The 27,101-nt window shown below is 43.7% G+C and overlaps 1 protein-coding gene across 26 annotated transcripts in view; it reads right to left on the bottom strand.

Moving 5' to 3' along the window:
• snap91a (synaptosome associated protein 91a) overlaps positions 1 to 27,101 on the bottom strand; it is a 312,251-nt gene that overhangs the window by 202,397 nt on the left and 82,753 nt on the right. For all 26 annotated transcript variants that reach the window (XR_015079572.1, XM_085997458.1, XM_085997467.1 and 23 more), the window contains exon 3: positions 166 to 308. Coding sequence is in view for 25 of the 26 variants with exons in the window: in XM_085997458.1 (XP_085853584.1) it covers positions 166 to 308 (143 nt within the window). In the remaining variant the exon portion in view is untranslated. The remainder of the gene's footprint in view (positions 1 to 165; positions 309 to 27,101) is intronic.

Raw genomic sequence — 27,101 nt, 5'->3', positions numbered from 1 at the left:
ACAGTATAAGCTACAGTCTATTACCCAAAGTCATAACAACTATTTTCCAGTGTCAGAATTGCTCCATGCACATCAACAAAAGTGAACTGAAATAGTACAGTTTACATTATTAGACAACTGTTCTCAGCCACATGGATTCAAATTTGAAGAATTAATAAGCTGTACCTCATTGCCATGGACCATCAAATGATGTGTAGTAACCAAAGCCTTAAAAACCACTACCCAGCTGCTGTTTGTTGCTCTCTCGAAGAGAGTGTCGGCCATCTGAGGTATGTTAACATTGGTCTCATTTGTGGCTTGTATAAGATCTGAAAAGACAAGAATATCAGATGCAATTCAGAAACTGTATCAGAGGAAAAACACAGCAAAACAATTTGCAGTTAGCTTTTACCACTGAAATAGCAAATGATTCAGTCTGTGTGGAACACAATAAGTGCGCAAAAGACTTTAGATGTTAGATAATTACTAAAAATGGTGTAAACACATTTAAGCCTTATTATACGGGAATGGTAGCGTAGTGGTAATGTCACTGGGTTAGTAATCCAGAGGCCTGGACTAATGATCCAGAGACGTGAGCTTCTAGCAAGCTAGATTCGAGATGCTTGTTATACCTTTCAGTTGAAGAATGTTTTGTGACTAGATCCCATTATCTAAACAGGGGATTGTTTATTAAATCATTAAATATCATGAATAATTGTCCAGCTGTAAAAAGAGTTCAGTTTCACTGTTTGAGAAAACATCATTCTTACTGATCTAGCCCTGACATTAGTGGAAGGGCAATCCCTGTTTTCTTTTCTTGGAGCCTAAAAGTTAGACCTTTTCCTCAGCAGTACAAAAATTGACCAGACTTAGGTTTGGCCCAGTAGCAGTAGCATAGTGGTACTGTCACTGGGCTAGTAACCCAGAAGCCTGGACTAATTTTCCAGAGACGTGAGTTCAAATCCCACCACAGCAGCTGGGGAACTCTTAAGTCGTAAAAACCCATCTGGTTCACTAATGTCCTTTAGGGAAGGAAATCTGCTGTCCTTACCTGGCCTATGTGTGACTCCAGACCCACAGCAATGTGGTTGACTCTTATCTACCCTCTGAAATGGCCTAGCAAGCCACTCAGTTGTAACTAACCATTACAAAACATAAAAATGAAACAGACGGACCACCCGGCACCGGCTACGGACACGGCACACCCAGCCCAATCGACCCTGCAAAGTCCTCCTCACCAACATCTGGGGATTTGTGCCAAAATTGGGAGAGCTATCCCACAGACTAGTCAAACAACAGCCTGACAGTCATACTCACAGAATCATACCCAGGAATGGGGATGAAGGAGTTTGGGACATTGGCTGAAAGGTATGTCCTGTCCCACTGGCAGGACAGACCCACCAGGGGTGGCAGCACAGTGGTATACAGTTGGGAAGGAGTGGCCCTGAGAGTCCTTAACATTGACTCCAGACCCCATGAAGTCTCATGGCTTCAGGTCAAGCATGGGGAAGGAAACCTACTGCTGATTACCACCTACCGCCTCCCTCAGCTGATGAGCATCATGTTGAACACCACTTGGAAGAAGCACGGAGAGTAGCTAGGGCACAGAATGTACTCTGGGTGGGGGACTTCAATTTTCATCACCAAGACTGCCTCGGTAGCACCACGACTGACCGAGCCCTGAAGGACGTAACTGCCTGCGACAGGTGGAGAGAGAACCAACACGAGGGAAAAACCTACTTGACCTCGTCCTCACCAATTTACCTGTGAATGACAGTATTGGTAGCAGTGACCACCGCACACAGTCATTGCGGAGACGAAGTCCCATCTTCACAGAGGACACCCCCATTGTGTTGTGTGACACTACCACCGTGCTAAATGGGATAGATTCAGAACAGATCTAGCAGCTCAAAATTGGGCATCCATGAGGCACTGTGGGCCATCAGCAGCAGCAGAATTGTATTCCACCACAATCTGTAACCTCATGGCCCGGCATATCCCTCACTCTACCATTACCACCAAGCCAGGGAACCAACCCTGGTTCAATAAGGAGTGTAGAAAAGCATACCAGGAGCAGCACCAAGTGTACTTGAAAATGAGGTGCCAACCTGTGGAAGCTGCAACACAGGACTAAATGCATGCTAAAAAGCAGAAGCAGCATGCTATAGAGACAGGGCTAAGCAATCCCACAGTCAACGGATCAGATCAAAGCTCTGCAGCCCTGCCACATCCAGTCGTGAATGGTGGTGGACCATTAAACAACTAACGGGAGGAGGAGGCTCCATGAATATCCCCATCCTCAATGATGGTGGAGCCCAGTACATGAGTGCAAAAGACAAGGCTGAAGTGTTAGCAACCATCTTCAGCCAGAAGTGCCGAGTGGATGATCCATATCAGCCTACTCCCAAAGTCCCCACCATCACAGAAGCCAGTCTTCAGCCAATTCGATTCACTCCATGTGATATCAAGAAACAGTTGAGCGCACTGGATACAGCAAAGGCTATGGGCCCCGACAACATCCCGGCTATCGTGCTGAAGACATGTGCTCCAGAACTAGCCGCGCCTCTAGCCAAGCTGTTCCAGTACAGCTCCAACACTGGCATCGATCCGACAATGTGGAAAACTGCCCAGGTATGTCCTGTCCACAAAAAGCAGGAAAAATCCAATCTGCGCACCATCAGTCTACTCTCAATCATCAGCAAAGTGATAGAAGGCGTCATCGACAGTGCTATCAAGCAGCACTTACTCACCAAAAACCTGCTCACCGATACCCAGTTTGGGTTCTGCCAGGACCACTTGGCTCCCGACCTCATTACAGCCTTGGTCCAAACATGGACAAAGGAGCTGAATTCCAGAGGTGAGGCGAGAGTGACTGCCCTTGACATCAAGGTAGCATTTGACCGAGTGTGGCATCAGGGAGCCCGAGTAAAACTGAAGTCAATGGGAATTGGGGGGAAAATGCTCCACTGGCTGGAGTCATACCTAGCACAAAGGAAGATGGTTGTGGTGGTTGAAGGTCAACCATCACAGCCCCAGGGCATCGCTGCAGGAGTTCCTCAGGGCAGTGTTCTAGGCCCAACCATCTTCAGCTGCTTCATCAATGACCTTCCCTCCAACATAAGGTCAGAAATGGGGATGTTTGCTGATGACTGCAGTGTTCAGCGCCACTCAACTCCTCAGATAATGAAGCAGTCCATGCCTGCATGCAACAAGACATGGATGACGTTCAGGCTTGGGCTGTTAAGTGGCAGGTAACATTCACACTACAGAAGTGCCAGGCAATGACAACCTCCAACAAGCGAGAGTCTAACCACCTCCCCATGACATTTAATGGCATTACCATCGCCGAATCCCCCACCAACATCCTGGGGGTCACCATTGACCAGAAACTTAACTGGGCCAGCCACATAAATACTGTGGCAGCAAGAGCAGGTCAGAGGCTAGGTATTCTGCGGCGAGTGTCTCGCATCCTGACACCAAAGCCTTTCCACCATCTAAAAGGCACAAGTAAGGAGTGTGATGGCATACTCTCCACTTGCCTGGATGAGTGCAGCTCCAACAACACTCAAGAAGCTCGATGCCATCCAGGACAAAGCAACCCACTTGATTGGCACATTATCCACCACCTTAAACATTCACTCCCTCCACCACCAGCATACCGTGGCTGCAGTGTGTACCATCTATAAGATGCACTACAGCAACTCGCCAAGGCATCTTCGACAGTACCTCCCAAACCCACGACCTCTTTCACCTAGAAGGACAAGGGCAGCAGGCGCATGGGAACACCACCACCTCCAAGTTCCCCTCCAAGTCACACACCATCCTGGCTTAGAAGTATATCGTCGCTGGGTCAAAATCCTGGAACTCCCTCCCTAACAGCACTGTGGGAGTACCTTCACCACACGGGTTGCAGTTCAAGAAGGCAGTTCACCACCACCTTCTCAAGGGCAATTAGGGATGGGCAATAAATGCTGGCCTTGCCAGCGACGCCCACATCCCATAAAACAAATATATATTTTTTAAATGCTATTTTAAGTCATTTGCAAAGGTTGATACTTTGAAATGGGAGCTGTGGCATTATTCAACCCAATCCATCATCACTCAAGGTTTTGATTTCCATGTTAGCAAGAAAAGCTGTGTTTGGCAAGTACAGTAAATTAAGTGTAGATATGACAACACAAAGTTATATTAACCTTATTTCTATTAATATATTACACATTTCTTTCAGGAGAGTCTCCCAGGTTTGACTGCTGGAGCCAAGTCAAGCCAACACAATACTGAAAATTCAGCTATCATATTGCTGATAGCAATTCATTACAAAATAAACCCCAACTGTATGGGAAAAGGACCGAAAAATAATAAAAATACACTGCTCAGGCAAAAATTGTCCCAAATTGTACAATATGGCACAAGTCCCACAAGGACCTTTCAGTGCCTTGTGATATCTGCAAGACTCATTTCTTCTTTCCACTGACAGGATGAAGAAATGCTTTATTGCACTGCAATATTTATGTAATTTTATCAAATTTTGATATCCATTTCATCATTTGTCACTGAAACACAAACTGCACCTCCAACTTTTTTGCCAAATTTCCCTTAATTTTTTCCATTTCAAACTCCAAACCAAAATGAGGTGCATATGCTTCTATTTGTTCTGGCGTTCCTGCTACTCACCTTAGCTTCCCTGCGTCAGGCGACTCTGATCGCCTTCCAATTCACTAAATTCATCTACTGTGCCTTTTGTTATAATTCACAAACTTTATCAAACAAAATTAAATCCATCACTTCTTTTTTTCCCTGTTGAAATCACTATTCTTAGCAATGGTTTAGCTTCTATATTAATGCAATAATGCCAAGTGTTTGGTTATCCTGAATGACCTTGTACCCATCGTTAATCGGCATAACCATATTCCTGATTTCTCAACACTCACCCCCCACCCCAGTATATTAATATTCTTGACATTTCATTCACTTCCAATCCTTTTACACTGTACCAATTTCCCATCACTGGACTCTATTCATCACTATCATATCCGCCTTGAAATATCCTGTAGAAATCAACCTGTAGAACCAGTCTCGTCTTGTTTGGAACTAAATCAATCAAATGCTGTCTTTTCATGCTCTAACTCCAGGATTTGTATGAAACTCAGCAGAATAGTGAGTCAAGATACAGTATTAAATTTAGTAAAATAGGAAGAATGAAGTATGAAACCTTCCATGCCAACTCTTCTGATCCTTCTGTGAAGTAACTAATGCTATTCAAGCTGGCACGGAAAGTTTAATTCTTCCCATTTCGTCAAATCTGGTACTATAACTTGGTCAGCATGATTTAAACCATTCTGCCATCTCAGATCACCCTATTGCACCTGGTACCTCAATCATTCGGAAGCATCCAAGCATTCATTATCTCTGCAAATCCACAAGTGGACATATAAAATACAACTTTATAAAAAAGTATCAACTGTTTTATTTCTTCTCTGCATCTGCTTGTTCTAGTGCCTTGCTAAAGCTAACTTCCGAGAATCCTGCTTACCATCTCATATTTCCTGATGGTATAGTTAATCTCTCCTTTGATCTGATGATTTGGTTTAGTTCCCCCAAAGAGAAGGCTAACATTTTTGACTCTCCTTTTGCCTCCAATAATTTCAGTGCTCCATTCTGTTCTACCATTACGGCCGAGACAGTTTTATTCCTGCCAGGTTTGTCGGATCATCCACCCTTTTGTATTTCAATAGGAAGTTATGGTCTTATGGTATCTGTCCAAAGTATGTATGCCTCCACACTTGCGTTGGGCTTATGTCACTTCTTGAAATTCTTCCCGATCTTCCTACCCTGTTGAAATTTCCTTAAATTTACCTTTTCCCTTATTTTAGAAATGTAAGTCACACAACACCAGGTTATAGTCCAACAGCTTTATTTGAAATCACAAGCTTTCGGAGCGCTGCTCCTTCGTCAGGTGAAGCTGTTGGACTATAACCTGGTGTTGTGTGACTTCTTACATTTGTCCACCCCAGTCCAACACCGGCATCTCCACACCATGGCTTATTTTAGAAAATTAGCCTTCTTACCTTTCCAGTTAGACCCCATTGTCTTTGCATTTGACGCTTTCTAAACTTGCATTTCAAAGTATCCATTACCTTTAAACTTCTGGCCTTATTCATGATCATTAGGTATGGTTTCTATCATAGCTTTCACTGGCAACCTTATTAGCTCATCTTGCACACCAGGAAACCTGCTCAAGTACTTCATTTGTCATTGCCATTGAGATCGCCATTTAGCATCAAACCTTTAAGTTTGGAATTATTCACTTCTAAAGAAGTTATGGTATGGTCTCTAACCAAAGCTAGATTTCCCTCAAATTGCTTGATCTGTGCCATAGCTGATGGTTCATCCTTTTACTTTTTCTATTAACTCATGAGTTACCCAGAGCTCTGTCTGCATTCTGTTCCACCCACGTCAATGGACTCAACTACTCATCATCCAAATATATTCATTTTTGCACACTATTCCACTTTACATTTAACTTTCAGATCAGACACCACATACCAACTTGCATTTCTCAAAGTGCAACGGCTGAATTACTACAACTCTTACCACGGTGTCCTTCAATGGGGCAATTTTCAAACAGTTTCTTCATGATCCCTACATCCTCACTATACTGAAATCAAGACTAGTCAGTCTTTAACTCTCAGAAGAACATAAGAAATAGGAGAGTAGGCCATTCGGCCCTTCGAGCCTGCTCCGCCATTCAATGAGATCCTGGCTGATCTTCTACCTCAACTCCATTCACCGGCCCTATCGCCATATCCCTTGATGCCTTTACTAGTCAGAAATCCATCGACTTCTGTTTTGAATATACCCAATGACTACGCCTCCACAGCCCTCTGGGGTAGAGAATTCCAAAGATTCACCACCCTCTGTGTGAAGAAATTTCTTCTCATCTCAGTCCTGAATGGCTGACCCTTTATCCCGAGGCTGTGGCCCCTGGTTCTAGACTCCCCAGCCAAGATAAACATTCTCCCAGCATCCACCCTATCAAGCCCTGTAATAATTTTGTATGCTTCAATGAGATCCCCTCTCATTCTTCTGAATTCAAGAGAATACAGGCCTAGTTTACTCAATCTCTTCTCATATGACAGTCCCGCCATCCCAGGAATCAATCTTGTGAACCTTCGTTGCACTCCCTCTATGGCAAGTATATCCTTCCTTAGGTAAGGAGACCAAAATTGTACACAGTACTCCAGGTGTGGTCTCACCAAGGCCCTATATAATTGGAGTCAGACTTCTTTACTCCTGTACTCAAATTCTCTTGTAATGAAGGCCAGCATACCATTTGCCTTCCTAATGGCTTGCTGCACCTGCACACTTTCAGTGACTCATATACAAACACACAGGTCCCTTTGAACATCTGCACTCCCCAATCTTTCACCATTTAGGAAATACTCTAACTTTGTTTTTTCTACCAAAGTGGACAACTTCACATTTATCCACATTATATTCCATCTGCCATGTTCTCGCCCACTCACTGAGCCTGTCGAGATCCCGTTGAAGCCTCTTCACATCCTCTTCAGAACTGACACCTAGCTTTGTATCATCAGCAAATTTGGAAATGTTACATTTAGTCCCCTCATCCAAATCATTGATATAGGTTGTGAATAGCTGGGGCCCAAGCACCGATCCTTACGGTACCCCACTAGTCACAGCCTGCCATCCTGAAAAAGACCCGTATATCCCTACTCTTTGTTTTCTGTCCGTTAACCAATTCTCAATCCATGCTAGTATATTACCCCCAATTCCATGTGCCCTAATTTTGTTCACCAACCTCTTCTGTGGGACCTTATCGAAGGCCTTCTGAAAATCCAGATACACTACATCCATCAGTTCCCCTTTGTCTACTCCACTAGTTACATCCTCAAAGAACTCAAATAGGTTTGTTAAACAGGATTTCCCTTTCATAAATCCATGTTGACTCTGCCCAATCTTACTACAGGAAACTTTGAGATATCCGGCACCAACGGGACCGAGCTGTTGCCGTCCCATCAAAACTGCCGGACAAACCAGCGCTAATGTTAAAACATACGGAGCTTTTGAGCTCCGTATCTAGCAACAAACCCTGCAACAGCTTCTAAACAGTCGGCCGTAGCTTGCAAGCCTCTCTGTAGCTAAGCAACAGCTTTAGTAGACCTTGCAGAGCCTGACTGGTGAAAAAAAAGCAACGAAAAGAAAAAAAATTTACTGAACCGACTCCTGATGTTTGCCGGTGGATCGAGCATTCCGGACAGTTAACCTCCAGATAAACCAAAGTTTCCTGTATTAGTTTTTAAGTGCCCAGTTATTGCATCCTTTATAATAGACTTCAGCATTTTCCCAACTACGGATGTGAGGCCAACAGATCTGTAGTTCCCTGTTTTCTCTCTCCCTCCTTTCTTAAATAGCGGGGTTACATTGCTATCCTCCAATCTGCAGAAACCATTCCAGAATCTGTAGAATTTTGGAAGATGACAACCAATGCGTCCACTATCCCAATGGCCACCTCTTTCAAAACCCTAGGATGTAGGTCATACGGTCCTTGGGATGTCGACTTTTAGTCCCATTAATTTTGCTAGTACTGTTTTTGTTTACTAATAATAATTTCTAAGTTCCTCATTCCTTCCCAGTTTTTTTCCTTCCCCCAGGTTCCCCCTGGCAACTTTCAGACTTTTAAAACCCAAGTCTAGAAACATCTAATATTTAAAAATGTGGATGAGTTTTTGAGGGACACGAGTTGGAAATTGAATATTTCCTAAATTAGGCATCCAATACCAGCATCAAGCTTAATGAGCTGGTTAGATGTGTTGTAATCTGCTTCAACAATGTCCCTTGTATTCAGCTCCAATCAATGAGGAGCATCCTGACTACAGCAAAGTGACAATTTTCCACTTCCTATAACAGGCATCCTGTGACTTCTCTGGATGAGAGAGGGCCCAAGACTGAATGTTCATGGGATAATTAATGCCAAATTACAAACAGTTTTGTGCCGTGGGCTCTTACCCATTCACATCTCAGTTGGGACTGCTCAAACTCATTTTTGAGAGAATAAATCTTCACCCCATCAGTTTGGGCTGGATTTAAACCCAAGTTCCAGAAGTGAAAGGCCAGTTTCTAACCCACTACACCATTCCCTCCTAATCTTTTGATTCCTTATTTAGTTTGTTCCTTTTTTATTCATTTCAAGCTAGTCATCCTTCTTGATCCTTCAACTGGATTTCTCAAATGATAAAATGTTTTAGTGAAAGCCTAGGGCCATTTTTACCGAGAAACCGAGCTACAATTAAGTTAGTGCCTTGCAGGGAAACAAAATCATGCAGAAACTTCAACATTGCAAGCTGATTTTTTTCCCACATCTTGACACGGTTCAGAACACTTGGCAGAGAATTCTATGTGACTAAACTATTAAAGCCTACAATTTCAAAAGCCTACAATTTCAAAATAGGACAGATGCTCAGTGAATAAATCTTCTGTACTTTTCCAAAAATGGGTTTCTGATAACTACAACTCATGAACAATATGCTTAGTTCTCAGGTTTCTAACAATTGCCTCGAGTTTTAAACTATAGCTATATAAGAATGCAACAGATAGAATAACATTGCATCAAAATATTGCATTGAAGATTACATTTCAATTTTATATTATTCAGTGTAACAAATGCAAAAAGAAAATGAAAAACTGAAGTAAACATAGAAACATAGAAGATAGGAACAGGAGTAGGCCATTCGGCCCCTCGAGCCTGCTCTGCCATTCAATGAGATCATGGCTGATCATCCAAATTCAGTACCCTGTTCCTGCCTTCTCTCCATATCCCTTGATCCCTTTAGCCTTAAGAAATATATCCAACTCCTTCTTGAATATATTTAATGAATTGGCCTCTACTGCCTTCTTTGGCAGAGAATTCCACAGGTTCACCACACTCTGGGTGAAGAAATTCCTCCTCATCTCTGTCCTAAATGGCTTACCCCTTATCCTTAGACTGTGACCCCCTGGTTCTGGACTCCCCGACCATTGGGAACATCCTTCCAGCATCTAGTCTGTCTAATCCTATTAGAATTTTATAAGTTTCGATGAGATCCCCTCTCATTCTTCTAAACTCCAGCGAGTACAAGCCTAATCAACCCAATCTCTCCTCATACGTCATTCCTGCCATCCCAGGTATCAGCCTGGTGAATCTTCGCTGCACTCCTTCCATGGCAAGAACATCCTTCCTCAGATAAGGCGACCAAAACTGCACACAATACTCAAGATGTGGTCTCACCAAGGCCCTGTACAACTGCAGCAAGACATCCTTGTTCCTGTACTCAAACCCTCTCGCTACGAAGGCCAACATACCATTTGCCTTCTTAACCGCCTGCTGCACCTGCATGCTTACTTTCAGCGACTGGTGCACAAGGACGCCCAGGTCTCGTTGCACTGCCCCTTCTCCCAATCTATTGCCATTCAGATAATAATCTGCCTTGCTGTTTTTGCCACCAACGTGGATAACCTCGCATTTATCCACGTTATATTGCATCTGCCATGCTTCTGCCCAATCACCCAACCTGTCCAAATCATACTGGAGTTTCTCGGCATCCTCCTCACAGCACACACGCCCACCCAGCTTTGTGTCGCCTGCAAACTTGGAGATATTACATCTAGTTCCCTCGTCCAGATCATTAATATATATTGTGAATAGCTGGGGTCCAAGGACCGATCCCTGCGGTACCCCACTAGTCACTGCCTGCCACTCGGAAAAAGAGCCGTTTATTCCAACTCTTTGCTTTCTGTCTGCCAACCAGTTCTCTATCCAAGTCAATACCTTGCCCCCAATCTCATGTGCCTTAATTTGACACGCTAATCTCTTATGCGGGACCTTATCGAAAGCCTTTTGAAAATCCAAATACACCACATCCACTGGTCCTCCCTTATCTATTTTACCAGTTACATCCTCAAAAAATTCCAGTAGATTAGTCAAGCACGATTTACCTTTTGTAAATCCATGTTGACTTTGTCCGATCCGGTCACTTTTTTCCCCCAAGTGCTCTGCTATTACATCCTTTTTAATGGACTCTAGCATTTTCCCCACTACTGATGTCAGGCTTACCAGTCTGTAATTCCCCTTTTCTCTCTACCACCTTTTTTGAATAGTGGGGTAACATTAGCTACCCGCCCCATGGGAACTGTTCCAGAGTCTATTGAATTTTGGAAGATGACCAGCAATGCATCTACTATTTCTAGGGCCACTTCCTTAAGTACCCTGGGATGTAGATTATCATGCCCTGGGGATTTATCGACCCTCAATCCCATCAATTTCCCCAACACCATTTCCCTACAAATACTGATTTCTATCAGTTCCTCCCTTTCATTAGACCCTATGTTCCCTGACATTTTTGGGAGGTTATTTGTGTCCTCCTTTGTGAAGACAGAACCAAAGTATATATTTAATTGGTCTGCCATTTCTTTGTTCCCCATTATAAATTCCCCTGATTCTGACTGCAAGGGACCTACGCTTGACTTCACCAATCTTTTTTTCTTCACATACCTATAAAAGCTTTTACAGTCAGTTTTTATGTTCCCTGAAAGCTTACTCTCATACTCTATTTTCCCCCTCTTAATTAATCCCTTTGTCCTCCTTTGTTGGATCCTAAACTGCTCCCAATCCTCAGGTTTACTGCTTTTTCTGGCCAATTTATATGTCCTCTCCTTGGATCTTATGCTATCCCTAATTTCCCTTGTTAGCCATGGCCGAGTCACCTTTTTTGTTTTATTTTTATGCCAAACTGGGATGAACAAATTCTGTCGTTCATCCATGCGATCTTTGAATGTTTGCCATTGCCCATCCACCGTCAACCCTTTGAGTGACATTCCCCAATCTATCCTGCCCAACTCGCACCTCATACCATCGTAGTCTCCTTTATTTAAATTCAGGACCCTAGTGTCTGAGTCAACTATTTCACTCTCCATCTTAATAAAAAATGCTATCATATTATGATCGCTCCGACCCAAGGGGCCTCGCACAACAAAATTGCTAATTAATCCTTTCTCATTAGAGAAGATGGCCTGATCTCTAGTTGGTTCCTCGACATACTGGTCCAGGAAACCATCCCGTATACACTCCAGGAATTCCTCCTCCACAGTATTGTTACTAATTTGGTTAGCCCAATCTATATGTAGATTAAAATCACCCATGATAACTGCTGCGCCCTTATTGCACGTTTCTCTAATTTCCCGTTTAATGCCATTCCCGACCTCTGCATTACTGTTTGGAGGTCTATATACCACTCCCACTAATGTTTTCTGCCCCTTGGTATTTCTCAGTTCTACCCATACAGATTCCACATCATCAGAACTAGTATCCTTCCTTTCAATTGTGTTAATCCCCTCTTCAACCAGCAATGCTACCCCACCTCCTTTTCCTTTCTGCCCATCTTTCCTGAATATTGAATACCCCTGGATGTTGAGTTCCCAGCCTTGGCCACCCTGGAGCCATGTTTCCGTAATCCCAATCATATCATATTCCTTTACCTCTATTTGCGCAGCTAATTCATCCACCTGATTACGAATGCTCCTCGCATTAAGACACAAAGCCTTCAGGCTTGTTTTTTTTAACGCTCTTAGATCTTTTAGAATTATTATTTACTGTGGCCATGTTTGATTTAAACCCTTGATTTCTCTGCCTGTCACTTTTGTTTTTCTCCTTCCTGTCTTTTGCTTTTATCCTTGTTTCCCTTTCCTCTGTCTCCCCGCTCGGGTTCCCAAACCCCTGCCATTTTAGTTTAAACCCTCCCCCAGAGCATTAGCAAACACTCCCCCTAGGACATCGGTCCCGGCCTGCCCAGGTGCAAACCGTCCGTTTTGTACTGGTCCCACCTCCCCCAGAACCGGTTCCAATGTCCCAGGAATTTGAATCCCTCCCCCTTGCACCATTCCTCTAGCCACGTATTCATCTGAAATATCCTTCTATTTCTACTCTGACTAGCACGTGGCACTGGTAGCAATCCTGAGATTACTACCTTTGAGGTCCTATTTTTTAATTTACCTCCTAACTCCCTATATTCAGCTTTTAGGACCTCATCCCAGTTTTTACCTATATCGTTGGTACCTATATGCACCACGACAACTGGCTGTTCACCCTCCCCCTCCAGAATGCCCTACAGCCGCTCAGAGACATCCTTGACCCTTGCACCAGGGAGGCAAGTAATCTGAAAAGAAAAAAATTTGCAGGTTCAGACGTTAAACACTCTGTTCCCATAATTTGTGGCATCATCTATGGCCTGGATTTTGCATCAGCGGAACTCAGCCGTTCAGCACGCTGACAGCTGGCCACAGAGCTTTCTACAGGGGATCTGTGGCATGTTTGAGCAAGGAAAGAATCAGCGTGGCTCTTTCAACCAATCAGATTGAAGAATCCTCACATACACGCAGTCTAAACCAGGAAGTATAAATTGGAATATTTAATCCTTTGTAAAATCCTACACAGAAAGCGAAATAAAGAGGGGGAAAGAAAGATGGGATTAAGAGTGGAAACAAATAAAGAAGTGGAAACAAATCAGACCCAAATAACTACCGCGGCATCTGTGTCAACAGTTGTCTAGGGAAGTTATTCTGCAGTATTCTAAATAGTAGATTACTTGATTTTCTTAACAAACATAATATCCTCAGAAAAAACCAAATAGGCTTTCTTCCAAAACACCGCACCGCCGACCATATCTATACCCTTCACACCCTCATTGAAAAACATATACACCAAACAAAAAATGGGAAAATATTCGCCTGTTTCATCGACTTCAAGAAAGCCTTTGACTCTATATGGCACGAAGGGCTCTATTATAAACTTCTTCAGTGTGGAATAGGGGGCAAAGTCTATGACCTTATTAAATCAATGTATCTGAAAAACAAATGCGGGGTCAAAATTGGAGACAAACGCACCGATTTCTTCACCCAGAGAAGAGGCGTCCGGCAGGGCTGCAATTTGAGCCCGACCCTGTTCAACATATACATAAATGAATTAGCAGACATGCTGGAGCAAAGCGAGTCACCAGGTCTCCGTCTCCTGGATGGAGAAGTGAAATCCCTGTTCTATGCGGACAACCTGGTTCTGCTGTCTCCCACAGAACAGGGATTACAGCAACAACTAGACCTACTCGACAAATACTGCCAAAATTGGGCTCTAACAGTAAATCTAAAGAAAACCAACATCATGATTTTTCAAAAAAGGCCCAGATGTCAGGAAAACAAATACCAGTTTACCCTCAGTGATACCACTATAGGACACACTATGAGCTACACCTACCTTGGTCTAACTATTACAGCATCAGGGAGCTTCAGCATAGCAGTGAATGCACTAAAAGAAAAAGCCCGAAGAGCCCTATATGCAATAAAAAGAAAATTCTACAACATCCAAATCCCAATCAAAATCTGGCTCAAAATATTTGACAGCATAATCCTGCCCATTGCACTGTACGGTAGTGAAGTATGGGGCCCGCTAAATCACCAAAGCTACACTAAATGGGAAAAACACACAATAGAAGCCCTACATGCAGAATTCTGCCGAAGCATCCTTCGCATCCAAAGAAAAACGCCAACAAATGCATGCAGAGCCGAACTAGGCAGATACCCACTGATAATAAACATCCAAAAACGAGCACTAAACTTCCTAAATCACCTCAAACCTAGCTCCCCAGACACCCTTCATTTCAAAGCCTTTCAGACCCAAGAGCTAAACCCAGAAAAGAGTCCCCTGAGTCAGCTGCTACTGAAACTAAGTACTCAGCCGGACCCTGACCAGCCCCAGACCAACACAGCCGTCCAAACACCAATCCGAGTGAACCAAATCATTAAACAATGCAAAGAAACCTACCTGGAACATTGGAACAAAATAACCGAAAGCCAAAGCAGATTAGAATGTTACCGGGCCCTAAAAAGAGAATATAAACTGGCAGACTACCTCACGACCATCAGAGACACAAAACAGAGACAGACCCTCACCAGGTACAGACTAAGCGACCACCAACTGGAAATTGAAAAAGGCAGATACAAGAAATCCTGGCAGCCTAGAGAGAATAGAATATGCGATCAATGTCTGGCCGGCGAGGTTGAAACAGAAATGCATTTCCTCCTAAAATGCGAAAAATTCAACACATCAAGAAACATATTATTCAACAAGCTAAGCCAAACAACCCCAGATTTCAAGGAATTGGATGACCTGTCAAAATTGAGATTAGTCCTGGGAGAAGGAGGCAGACCATACCTTGGGGCCAAATATCTAACAACATGTCACAACCTGAGGACTGTTTAAAATTAAGACTGTTTAAAATTATTATTGAACGTACCAAATGAAGTACAAAGACTGTTTAAAATTAATATTGTTTAAAAGTAATATTGTATGTACCCAACAAATGTCAAATCGATTGACACCTACAGAATGTTGGAAAACTGTACCTTTTTGCTATGTAAGCTTTGGCAATATGGTTCTCTGTAAACTTTCATGCCAATAAAGCATTTGAATTGAATTGAATTGAATTGAATTGATAAGAGACAGATCTCCAACACTAATTAAATTCTGAACGAATGAGACTCCACACTTGTAAAATTAAATTCTCAGTGGCAGAGGTGTTATTTGGCAGTAATTAGGACTTATCACACTGTTAAAAATTCACTTACACTTGAATGCACCAGCCCTAACTTTTTCTGCCTTGTTTAGTGGGCAACAAGTAGGTAAGTACAGCAACTTCACACCCTTACACTGATTTCAGTCTATCAGTGAGGTACTGTTGTAGCGCAACCTGTGGAGGAGCAGGCTAACTCGGACAGCAACTTCTGGATTTCCACATTTAACTGTGTATGTGCTGAGTCTGTAAGTAGCTGTCCGATTTACTCCATAATAAACTGAGTGCAGTTAGCATCACCGTTATTCTTAATGCAAAATCCGGGTTAATATATTTAAATCTTACATTTGTTCAGCTTCTGTCACACTTCAAACTGTCACATGTGCAAACTTCAATCAAAATGTACCATTCATAAAAAAAAACTGAATGCCATTGCCCAAAATAATCGATAGGTACCAATTAGCAAGCTGGAAGCAGGTACAAAAAATAGCAAAAATCGAGAATCAGCAGTGTTCAACAAAACAAGAAAAAAGGCACAACGGAACCAATTCAATCTTTCAAATAATTTCACCACAGTTTTCAGGTGCCATGTTCCTTCATCACTCAGGTCAAATTATACTACTAAAAATAAAACATAAGCCTACAATTTTGAAACTATTACTAAAAACATATGTATAAAAGTAATCATTAACATTTTTAGAAATAACCAAGTTGTTCCTGCATAGGCCTGTACTTTGGATTCTTCAGCCCCAGATTTGGACATTTGTTCCCTAGACAAAGATTACCAGTTGCCATGGATAAATTTTGATGTGCAAGAGATACAACAGGACACTTAAATGTAGTTTTTAATCTTGCTCCTGTGAAACTACAATACCCAGAATACAGCGTGACATGGTGGGTGCAGTAATATAGTAGTTATGGTACTGAACTGGCAACCCAAAAGTTGAGAATTCAATGACCAAATTGTCTACGTTACAACAGTGACTACACCTTAAAAGCATTTCAATGGCTGTGAAGCGCTTTTGGATATCCGGAGGATGTGAATGGTGCTATATAAACACAAGGGGCTGGATTTTCATTGAGTCGTCGGGTAAGGAGGCGGGACTACAACTTTCAGGGTTGTAGTCCCGCCTCCATCGAGTTCTAGCCAACCGACGCGATTTTGACTTGATTGACCTTGTTGAGCCCGCCCAGCAGGCCAATTAAGGGCCACCCGGCAACAGGTGACATCACAGATTGACATTACATCTGTCAAGACCTTTTGGCAGATGAAATATCAGCGTTTCACAGCTGTTTGAAGCTGTCAAACACTGACAATCTGCGCTCCAGGTTAATTCCTTCCTCTCAGGATGATTTAGAGATCTCCCCGGAACAGAAAGCTGAATGCTGCAATTTTTGACAGCTCGCAGCCATTCTGCTTTCTGTGCCGGTGAGATGAGGGACGCCCGATACCTGAAGGAAGGCTGTAAAGCTAAGTAAAAGTATGTAAAACTTATTTAAACACATTACACACACTAAACACACTTACCTTTGCACTCATGCACCCATCACTCACCTGAACACCGGACATCTCGACCCCTCCAAGCCCTTCATCCCGATGGTCCGCCTCCTCTAACTTGGCGTGGTTTGGAGCCATCGGGAATCCCACACTTCAACATTAAAAATAGGGATTAGGCTAAAAACTGCCTGTTAACAGGCAGTTAATTGGCACTAATCCCCTTCCCGCCTCAGGGAGGCAGGTCCCAGTGCGGGTCGGGTACCCGCCTCCTTTGAAACTGGCATGGAGGCGGGTCGGGTTCGTGCCCCCCGATTTCGGGATTTTAACCCCCCACACGCCTCCAATCCCACCTCCACGGCCCAATGAAAATCCTGCCCTAGTTCTCTCTTTGCAACAGGACTGGAGCAAAATGTTTATGAAGCGCTTTGATTCTGACCTTGGACAATACAGCCAGAATGAGCCAACCAGACTGAGCGACAGCTAATGAACATCTAAAATACTGGGTACAGAAAGGAAGCAAAATAAAGGAATCCCCTCTTTCTCCTCCCCACCAGTATGACACATTACACTTGAATTAGGTCAATGGAAATCACAATTTTAAATGTATAATTAAGTAAGCACTGCAGTAAATCTTCTACACAAAATAAAGAATGGAAGTCAGGAATCAAGGTCCAGAAATAATATAAAAGCAAAATACTGCAGATGCTGGAAATCTGATAACAGAAAATGCTTGAAAACACTGAGGTGGTCAGGCAGTGTCTGCGGAGCGGGAAACAGAGTTAATGTTCTCTTTACCCAAGCTCTCTACTTGCTTAAAAACCGTTCTCTAGCATCATTCCGTTATGATGCAAGGTCAGCGACCTGAAACGTTAACTGTTTCTCTCTGTTGTGTGTCATATTATTTCTGGAATAAAAACAGATAGCATGTCCAGTTGATCATATCAAAAATAGGTAATCCCACTTTAGGAATGTTAAGAAGACAAATGTTGAAATCTCCCTGAAACTTGAGAATTTAGCTATGAATACCTTTTATGGGAAATTTAACAAGGGCAAGATTTAAATTGTTTAAATACAAGGGGCTGGATTTTGTTAATGGGGACACAATTGCTGGTTTTCGGGTTTCAGTCCCGCCCCCACTGACGTCTGACCAACCCACGCTATTTTCCCTTGCTTGACCTCGGTAAGCCGGGCTTACCAGCCAGCCAATTAAAGGAAAGCTGGTGACAGATGACGTCAGCGTATGATTCTACATCTGTCAAAATATTTTTGACAGATGAATTGTCAGCGTTTGACAGCTTTGAGAAGCTCTCAAACACTGACAATCTCTGTTCTAAGGTGAGCCCCTGCACAGAAGGCTCACCAAGACTTGCCCGTCAGCAGAAAGCAGGTGGCTGCTACATCTGAGAATGCAGCAACCATTCTGTCATCTCTACCGTTGAGATGAGGCACCTCTGGATCCTCAAAGGTTGAAGCCTGCAGGAAGAAGCAAAGGTAAAGAAACTTTACTCTCACACTTACCTCTCCACACTTGCACCCATCAATCACCTCTACAGTGGCCATTTCGACCCCCTCACCCCCGCAGACCCACTGCTCGCCTCACTGACCCTGGCGAGGTTCGCAGCCGTCGGGAAGCCTGCAATTGCAGGCATAAAATGGGGATAAGCCTCAAAACTGCCTGTTAACTAGCAGTTAATTGGCTCTAATCCCCTTCCTGCCTCGAGGAGACAGGTCCCTGCGCGACAGGAAGATGGCACAGGGGCGGGTTGGGAGCGGGGTCAGCACCCGCTCTCAGTTTCTGCCATTTTCCTGGCAGTCCCGCCTCCCCGGGGCTGGGAAAATTTCCCCATTGGTTCTCAAACATTTTGGGGTCAGAAATATCCAAAAACTATAGGTTTTCACACCTAACTAGCTATGGATACGAACAGGAAAGTGAAGAGAAAAGACTTGCATTTATAAAAAAAGTGAATCTGATCACATCCATCTCAAGAACTTCACAAAAATTACTCTTGAAGATCAGTCATTGCTTATATAGGAAAATATGGCAGCAATTTGCACACATCAAGATCCCACAAATAGCAATGAGACAAATCACCAAGTTAATCTGCATTTGGATGGCATTGGTTGAGAGAAAAATGTTGACTAGGTCAAGAGAACTCATCACTCTTCTTTGAACAGTGCCATAGGGTCTTTAACTTCCACCTGAACAGGCAGATGGTGCCTCAGAAGCCAGGGTAGGCTGAATGTCTCACCGAAAGATAGCACCTCTGACAATGCAGCACTGCCACAATACTGCATTACAACATCAGTTTAGATGACATGCTAAAGGGGTATTTGAACTCATAACCTTCTGATTCAGAGGAGAGGATGCTACCAACTGAGTCAAGCCAACACTCTGGTACCAGTAAGTCTACAATGTCTACCAAGTGCTATTCTTGCACCCCTCCTCCAAGTCTATTTTTCTCTCTACTTCTTCCAACACTATTCAATATAAAAACTGTTTTTTTTGTTTTTCAATACTTCCTGCTTGCTAATTTTTTTGTCCCTTCTTCAATGGTATTTAATTCTTAGCTCTCCTACTTTTCCTTTTCCTCTCCTCTACCTCCTTGTAGAGAAGGGAAACATTAATCTCTTCAAGTCAGAGGCAGAACTTGAGCTTAGAAAGAAGTGAGGGACTACAGGTTCTAATCCACTAATTCCCTCAATGCCACACTGGTACACTGCTCTAGTATCAAGGTACTAGATTTCAAAAGAAACTGAAAACTACTACTGATAGAATGTCCTACCATACATCCAGTTTCATTTAAATGCATGAAAGAATCCAAGAATTTAAGTTTTGCAATGTAAGCTGAGGAAAGTTTGATATTCTGGCGATCTTGAGTGTTTTGGTTACTTGCGCAACACATGACCGCAGTGGTACAGGAAACTCTCGTTTAAACGGCACCTAAATATCCGGAATTCTCTATTAACCGGCAAAATTCACACTCCAAAAACAACACCTCAATAACCGGCAATGTTGCAGAGTCCGAGTCTCCCGCGGTGGCTGAGTTAGTCAGTGGGGGTAGTTCTCCAAACTGCCACTACTCGGCTTCTTGCCGCTGTCGGGAGTTGGAACACCTCAAAACCCCTGTAACAGGAGTCTGACTCCCCCGCGCTGCTGGTAGTCTCTTCTGATCCGCCATTTTACAGGGGTACTGTGTGTCTCCCACGCTGCTGCTAGTCATTGCATTGCATTATGGAAATCCCAAAAGTTGGTCCAAGCTAAAGGAAGAGAGTGGTGTTAACTTTAAAACAGAAAATCGACATATGCCAACGACTAGAAAGGGGAGAGAAGCGTATCAGCATTATGAATGATTTCAAAATCGGTTCGTCAACAATCTACGACATCAAATCGCAGAAGGATAAGCTGCTCAAGTTTTATTCAAGCTCGGAGACATCTAAGGGTGTAGAGAAACGGCGTACGCTTCGTAAGCCTAAGCTTGAAGAGCTGGATACTGTGCTTTATGAGTGGCTTTCTCTTAAGCGTTCAGAGGGTGTTCCACTTTCCGGACCCATGCTAATCGAGAAAGCGAAGGATTTCTACGTAAAGATGGAGCTCACTGACAAGTGTACTTTCTCCGAGGGATGGCTAACGTGCTTCAAGTTACGGCACGGGATACGACGACTCGATATTTCCGGGGAGAAGAAATCAGCTGATCACGACGTCGCAGAAGAATACTGCGATTATTTCAATTGGACTGTGCAGCAACATGATTTGTCGCCAGCGCAGCTATACAATGCCGATGAAACTGGCTTATTTTGGAGTTTTTTGCCAGAATCAACGCTTGCTAGTGAGGCTAATGCTTCAGGTTACAAAAAAAATAAAGATCGTGTAACTGTGCTAACATGTGCGAACGCTGCTGGATCATACCGGGTTATACTTAGTCATTGGGAAGTATAAAAATCCCCATGCATTTAAAAATGTGAGGCACTTACCTGTTGAGTACAAAGCTCAAAGAAATGCTTGGATGGATAAGGAAATCTTTTCGAATTGGTTCCATCATATTTTTGTTCCATCTGTGAGGGAACATTTCCGTAGAATAGGGAAACCTGAAGATAGCAAATGCATTTTATTGCTTGATAATTGTAGAGCCCATCCGCATGAATCAGAGTTGGTTTCGGGAAATATTTTCACCATTTAATTGCCACCAAATGTAACTTCTCTCATACAACCCATGGACTAGGGCGTTATCCAAAATCTCAAGTGTCATTACAAGGCTTCCTACGTAAACTGATAAGCCAAGATGACAAATTTCACGCATTTCAGAAGGAATACAATCTTAAAGATGCCATCTTTAATGCTGCATGTTCCTGGAACTTGGTGAAAGGTCACACTTTGAGACAAACCTGGTGCAAATTGTGGCCTTCTGTAATGTTTGCTGAAGGTTCTTCTTCAGGAGGAGGAGGAATTTCATGGGTTCAATGTTCGTCCCAAGAGGAGTACAATAATGGAAATGGCTGGCATGGTGAAAAATGTAGGCCCAGCAAACCCTCTACGCCACCTCAATGAAAGTGATATTGAGCAGTGGGTTGATGCAGAGAGAGAAGTTGCTGTTGTGCATATGCTAAGTGATGATGAAATAATTGAGAATGTTTTGAATCCAAAGAAAGAAAAAGGAAAGTGAGATGGAAAGTGAAGAGGATGAGATTTCTGAAGAGAGGATGATTTCTTGGGCTAAAGCTGCAGAAGGATTTGCTTCATTCCTCAAATTTGCTGAAAGGCATCCTTGCTATTCTGCCCAAGAAGTTATGCAACTCCATATTCTGCATTCCACCTTAAGGCAAGAGTCCACTAAGCAAGCAAACATCCGGGACATGTTTAGGAAAGCTTCCAAAAGAGTTAAATCAGTGGAAGTGCCTGAAGAATCTGTGGAAGTGCATGATCCTGATGACCCAGCTGACATGGAATAAGTGTACAGTCAACTACAGTACTTTATACTGTACTGTACAGTCGTTTAATTACTTAACAGTAAAATAAAACTTAGTTATGAATTACCCTCAACTGGCAGTATTGTACTTAAATCAAGCATCTTCCACCATCCATTTAACACAACATTCTGTAGGTGAGTACCCAATTACTGTATACTGCACATTTCTTGATTTTTTTGATTTTTCTTTGTTAAAAATAGCCTCGGTAGATAACCCTCTCCGTCATCCGGAAATTTTGATAAACCGGCAACACGCTGGTCCCAGATAAAAAAAAGTTTCCTGTATATGGAATGGAAGGGACTCAATTATTAAGTGGAATTTAAATTCTCACTGTATAAGACAATTAGAATAATTTAAGGAGCTACAATAAAAATGAGCAGTATACTACAATGGAAGTCAGTTCTTTGGTGTGACAGATTTATCAAAATGGTGTTTGTTAATGTGTTTATTAGAAGATGACCCAGGGTACCAGGAACAGTCCATCAACTATAGCCAAGGTACTACACACTGCCACTACTTATGGCTGGTTGATGACACCTCCAACCATTACAAAAGGCCATAATTCAGTTATACAAATGGAATCAAGTATCCCTGAAATACAGTATTTTTTTTTTTTTTTTAAACACAAAAAAAATCAATATATTTTCTGCTAATGGAAACTCTTCCATCCAGTACAATGCATTTTGAATTGTGTACTTAAATCCCTATGGTAATTTAAGAGCTCAACCAACTTTCATTAATTAATAGTTAACAGTCAGCTGAAAGTATTCCATGTAGTTCAAGAAATATAGCTAATACCATTGCACCTCCAGGGCCTATTCATTTATCTATTGTATTTTGTGCAAGTGCCTAGCTACATGACTGCATTACACTTTTAGTTTTACTTCAAGCTGAATTTTTCTCCTCCAAATAGAGAATGGCATTTGAGAAATACACCACAATGTATTTGTTTTGAATTTCCCACCTCTCCTTCTCCTCCCCCACAAGCAGAGAGAGAATTGGCTGGAGACCTTTAAAGTTGCCACCAATACCACTCCACAGTCGTTCATTAGTATGTACACAAGAGCAGCAAAGGACAGTAACCCTATAATTTTGTCACCCTGCAGGAGAAGCACAATTGAAACGGGGTTCTTGGTATGAGGAACAACAGACTTTCTATCTTGCAATTCACTTATTAAAATTATATTTTGCAAACAAAAAACAGCCCAAGAGTAAACAGAGCATACTGCAAACAGGGCTAAATGATCACCAAAACTAGAATAGACAGAGGTCAAATGTTCTGGGAACAGGAGGTGATAACTGTAATGTATATACCTTTAAGGGGGGGAACTATCTTTTACAGCTCATGTATACTGCAGTACCGGCAGTGACCACACCCGTATATAGCAGTGAGCAGTAATCTGTACAGATCAGTTCCACTGTGAGCCACGTTGAGTAAACACCTGTTGTACCGTTTCTCCTGCAGTCTGTGTCTTATTATACACAGACGCAACATTGGCGACAAGGCAAGTTCGAACCTACCTGCAACTCTGCATCACCTCCCGGGGATTCGTTCCTGGAGATCAGTGGATTGGAGGTCAAGGCCAGAGACTCGGGCGTCGACCACGGGCAACCGCCCAGTCATCCTGCAGAGACTCGAGAATTGCGGGGAAGGCTGTCGAGAGCCAGGCTTGGCTTTCCAGTCGAGGTGGTCCAGCGAAACGGGCTGGCAACAGGTAGTGCGCAGACCCTTCCCGGACAGCGGCGGGCTAGAGCCCGACCGAGCAGCGTCGACGGGGGAGAGAGAGAGCAGAGCGCACAGCCGGTGTTCAGGGGCCGAGCAGTGTCTAAGAGAGGGAGAGAGAGACGCGCAGAAACCCGCGAGGCACCGCCATTGCCACGAGGGCCGCCGAGAACGGCGTTGGCAGCAGCGCAGGAGAAGCGCGCGAAACCTACAGGGCGCCGCTATTGCCACGAGAACCGCCGGGAGCGGCGTTGGCAGCAGCGGGGGAGGAAGGAAAGCGCGGGAGACGCCATTTTAAGCCATTGGGAGACACCATTTTAAACCACACCCAAAATGCCGAAGAGTGGCAGTATCACCACATTTGACAATGAAGTCAAAGATTGGACTACATATGTTGAACGAATAGAGGTATACTGCAAGGCAAATGAGGTGTCAGATGACAAGAAAGCGTCGGTATTGTTAAATTTAATGGGTGCAAAGACGTATGGTTTATTACGAAATCTAGTAACCCCAACGAAGCCAATGGAAAAGAGTTTTGAAGACATAGTAACAATACTACAGGAACATTTAAACCCCACATCGCTGCTGATAGCAGAAAGATTCAAGTTTCACAAACGGAACCAGCATAAGGATGAAAGCAATGCTGATTATTTAACAGAACTGCGCAAACTATCGAAATACTGCCAGTTTGGAGCGGGACTGGCAGATACCTTAAGGGACAAGTTTGTGTGTGGACCTCAAAGTCAAGGAACCCAGAAACGGCTTTTATCTGAAAAGGACCTTACGCTGGAAAAGGCTTTCAGCATTGCGGTATCATATGAAGCAGCAGCACGGGGCGCTGCAGAGATACAACAGAGACCGCAAGAATATGGCACAAACGAAATGTCATATGGAACAGAGACGTGCTATCGCTGCGGCAGAACAACACACGACCAGAATGATTGCTGGTTCAAAGACAAAGTGTGCAGACAGTGTGGAAAAGTAGGACACATAGCACGAGTCTGCAGGTCGGGAAAGAAAACCAGCAATAAGAAACCTACCAAAGGAAAGTACAAGAAGGTACATAAGATGACGGAGAATAGTTCAGACGAACAAAAGAGTGATAACGACTCCGAAAGCAGGGAACTGAGTTGTCTGAAACTACATAATGTGATCACAACGGAGGATCACCGAACCATTTGGGTCACTCTCAAGATAGCAGGAGTCCAGGTAAAGATGGAATTGGACACAGGATCAGCCCTAACAGTCATAAACCGACGGGACTACGAGCGGCTATTCTGACACATACCCTTGAGACACACAAATATTATTTTGAAGATGTACACGGGGCAAAAAGTCTACCCCAAAGGAAAAATAAGGGTGACCGTTATATATAACGGTAAGGAAACACCAAAACTAGACTTGTATGTATTGCAAGATGGAGGACCACCATTACTGGGACGTGAATGGATCCGGAAAATACAACTGGATTGGCATTCCATACAGGCACTGACTGTGGCTGACAAAAAGGATGACGACGTCACACCTGGACGACTGTCAAAGATCCTAACTGACGCGAAAGAAGTGCTCCAGCAAGGACTCGGAACACTAAATGGCATGATGGCGACGATTAAAATTGAAGGAAACGCAAGCCCAAAATTTTTTTAAGGCCAGACCGGTACCTTATGCGATCCGCCCAGCCGTCGAAGCAGAGCTGGAGAGTCTGGAACGTTCAGGTGTACTGTCCAAGGTAGACTGGAGCGAGTGGGCTACACCCATCGTCTCTGTGATGAAAAAGTCGTTGAGCAGCACGCCTGGGGAACCAAGGAAGGTTCGCATCTGTGAGGACTTTAAGGTAACAGTGAACCCGGTCCTTCACACCGTACAATATCCACTTTCGCGGAGTGAAGATATTTTCGCCTCGCTATCTGGAGCGAAACGCTTCACTAAGATCGATCTGGCCCAGGCGTATCTGCAAATGGAGGTAGAAGCAGCATCAAAAAAATACCTCACAATCAACACCCATAAAGGTCTCTACCAATACAACCGGCTGGTATTCGGGGTAGCATCAGCTCCGGCTATTTGGCAGAGGGCAATGGAACAAGTCCTGCAAGGGATCCCAGGGACCCAGTGTTAGTTGGACGACATCCTGGTCACGGGCGAAAATGACAGTGATCACCTTGCCAACGTGGAGCAGGTGCTCACTAGATTGAAGGAATATGGGCTCCGAGCTAACCGCCCCAAATGCAAGTTTTTTAGAAAACAAAGCTCGTATTGTGGCCATGTTATCGATAAAGAGGGGTTACATAAGTCCCCAGAGAAGATTGAGGCAGTAGTCAAGGCTCCAGCACCGGAAAATGTGTCACAACTGAGGTCGCTCCTCGGGCTGGTAAACTACTGCCATAAGTTCTTGCCAAATTGGTCTACAATACTACACCCACTGAACACCCTACTGCAAACTGGGGTGCCATGGAAGTGGAGTGACGAATGTAGACGAGCTTTCCAGAAGAGCAAAACACTAATCACATCGAAAGAGGTATTGGCCCATTACAACCCAGCATTACCAATTCGGTTGGCATGTGATGCGTCACCCTACGGCATTGGAGCGGTGCTGTCGCACAAATTCTCGGATGGCTCAGAGAGGCCAATAGCCTTTGCGTCATGATCACTAACCTCAGCCGAGCGTAACTACGCCCAGATTGACAGGGAGGCCCTCAGCCTAGTGTAGGGAGTGAAAAAGTTCAATCACTATCTGCACAAGCAGAAATTCACCTTGCTGACTGATCACCAGCCTCTTGTCTCCATTTTTAATCCGAAGGGCGTTCCGGTGATGACTGCGCAACGACTACAAAGATGGTCACTTTTTCTAGGGGCGCACCACTATGAGATTGAATATAAGGGCACGAAACAGCATGGAAATGCTGATGGGCTATCACGCCTGCCACTGCCTACTGCGGAGGAAGCACCAGCAGTGGATCCTGTCGAAATATTCCATTCGACTATAGTTGAATACCTACCGGTAACTAACGCTTGTATCGAAAAGGAAACCTGAAATGACCCGACACTATCTCGGGTAGATGATTTGACGGTGAAGGGATGGCCAGCACATGGCGACTCACTGTTGCCAGCATTCTCGACAAGGAGAGAACAGCTGTCAGTGTGCCGGGGGACCTTGATGTGTGGATCCCGAGTGGTAATTCCACCCAAGTTAAGGGATAGAGTACTCAATGAGCTTCACGAGGGTCATCGGGGAGGGGTAAAAATGAAAAGCCTAGCCAGGGCTTATGTGTGGCGGCCGGGAATCGATAAACAAATCGAGGACCTGACCAAGAGCTGCTCA

The sequence above is a fragment of the Somniosus microcephalus genome, chromosome 9, assembly GCF_052327205.1.
Source record: "Somniosus microcephalus isolate GS21.2 chromosome 9, FLI_Smic_1.0, whole genome shotgun sequence".
NCBI lineage: Eukaryota > Metazoa > Chordata > Chondrichthyes > Squaliformes > Somniosidae > Somniosus > Somniosus microcephalus.
The sequence above is the reverse complement of the archived record's forward strand: the minus strand, read 5'-3'. Positions and strand labels throughout refer to the sequence as shown.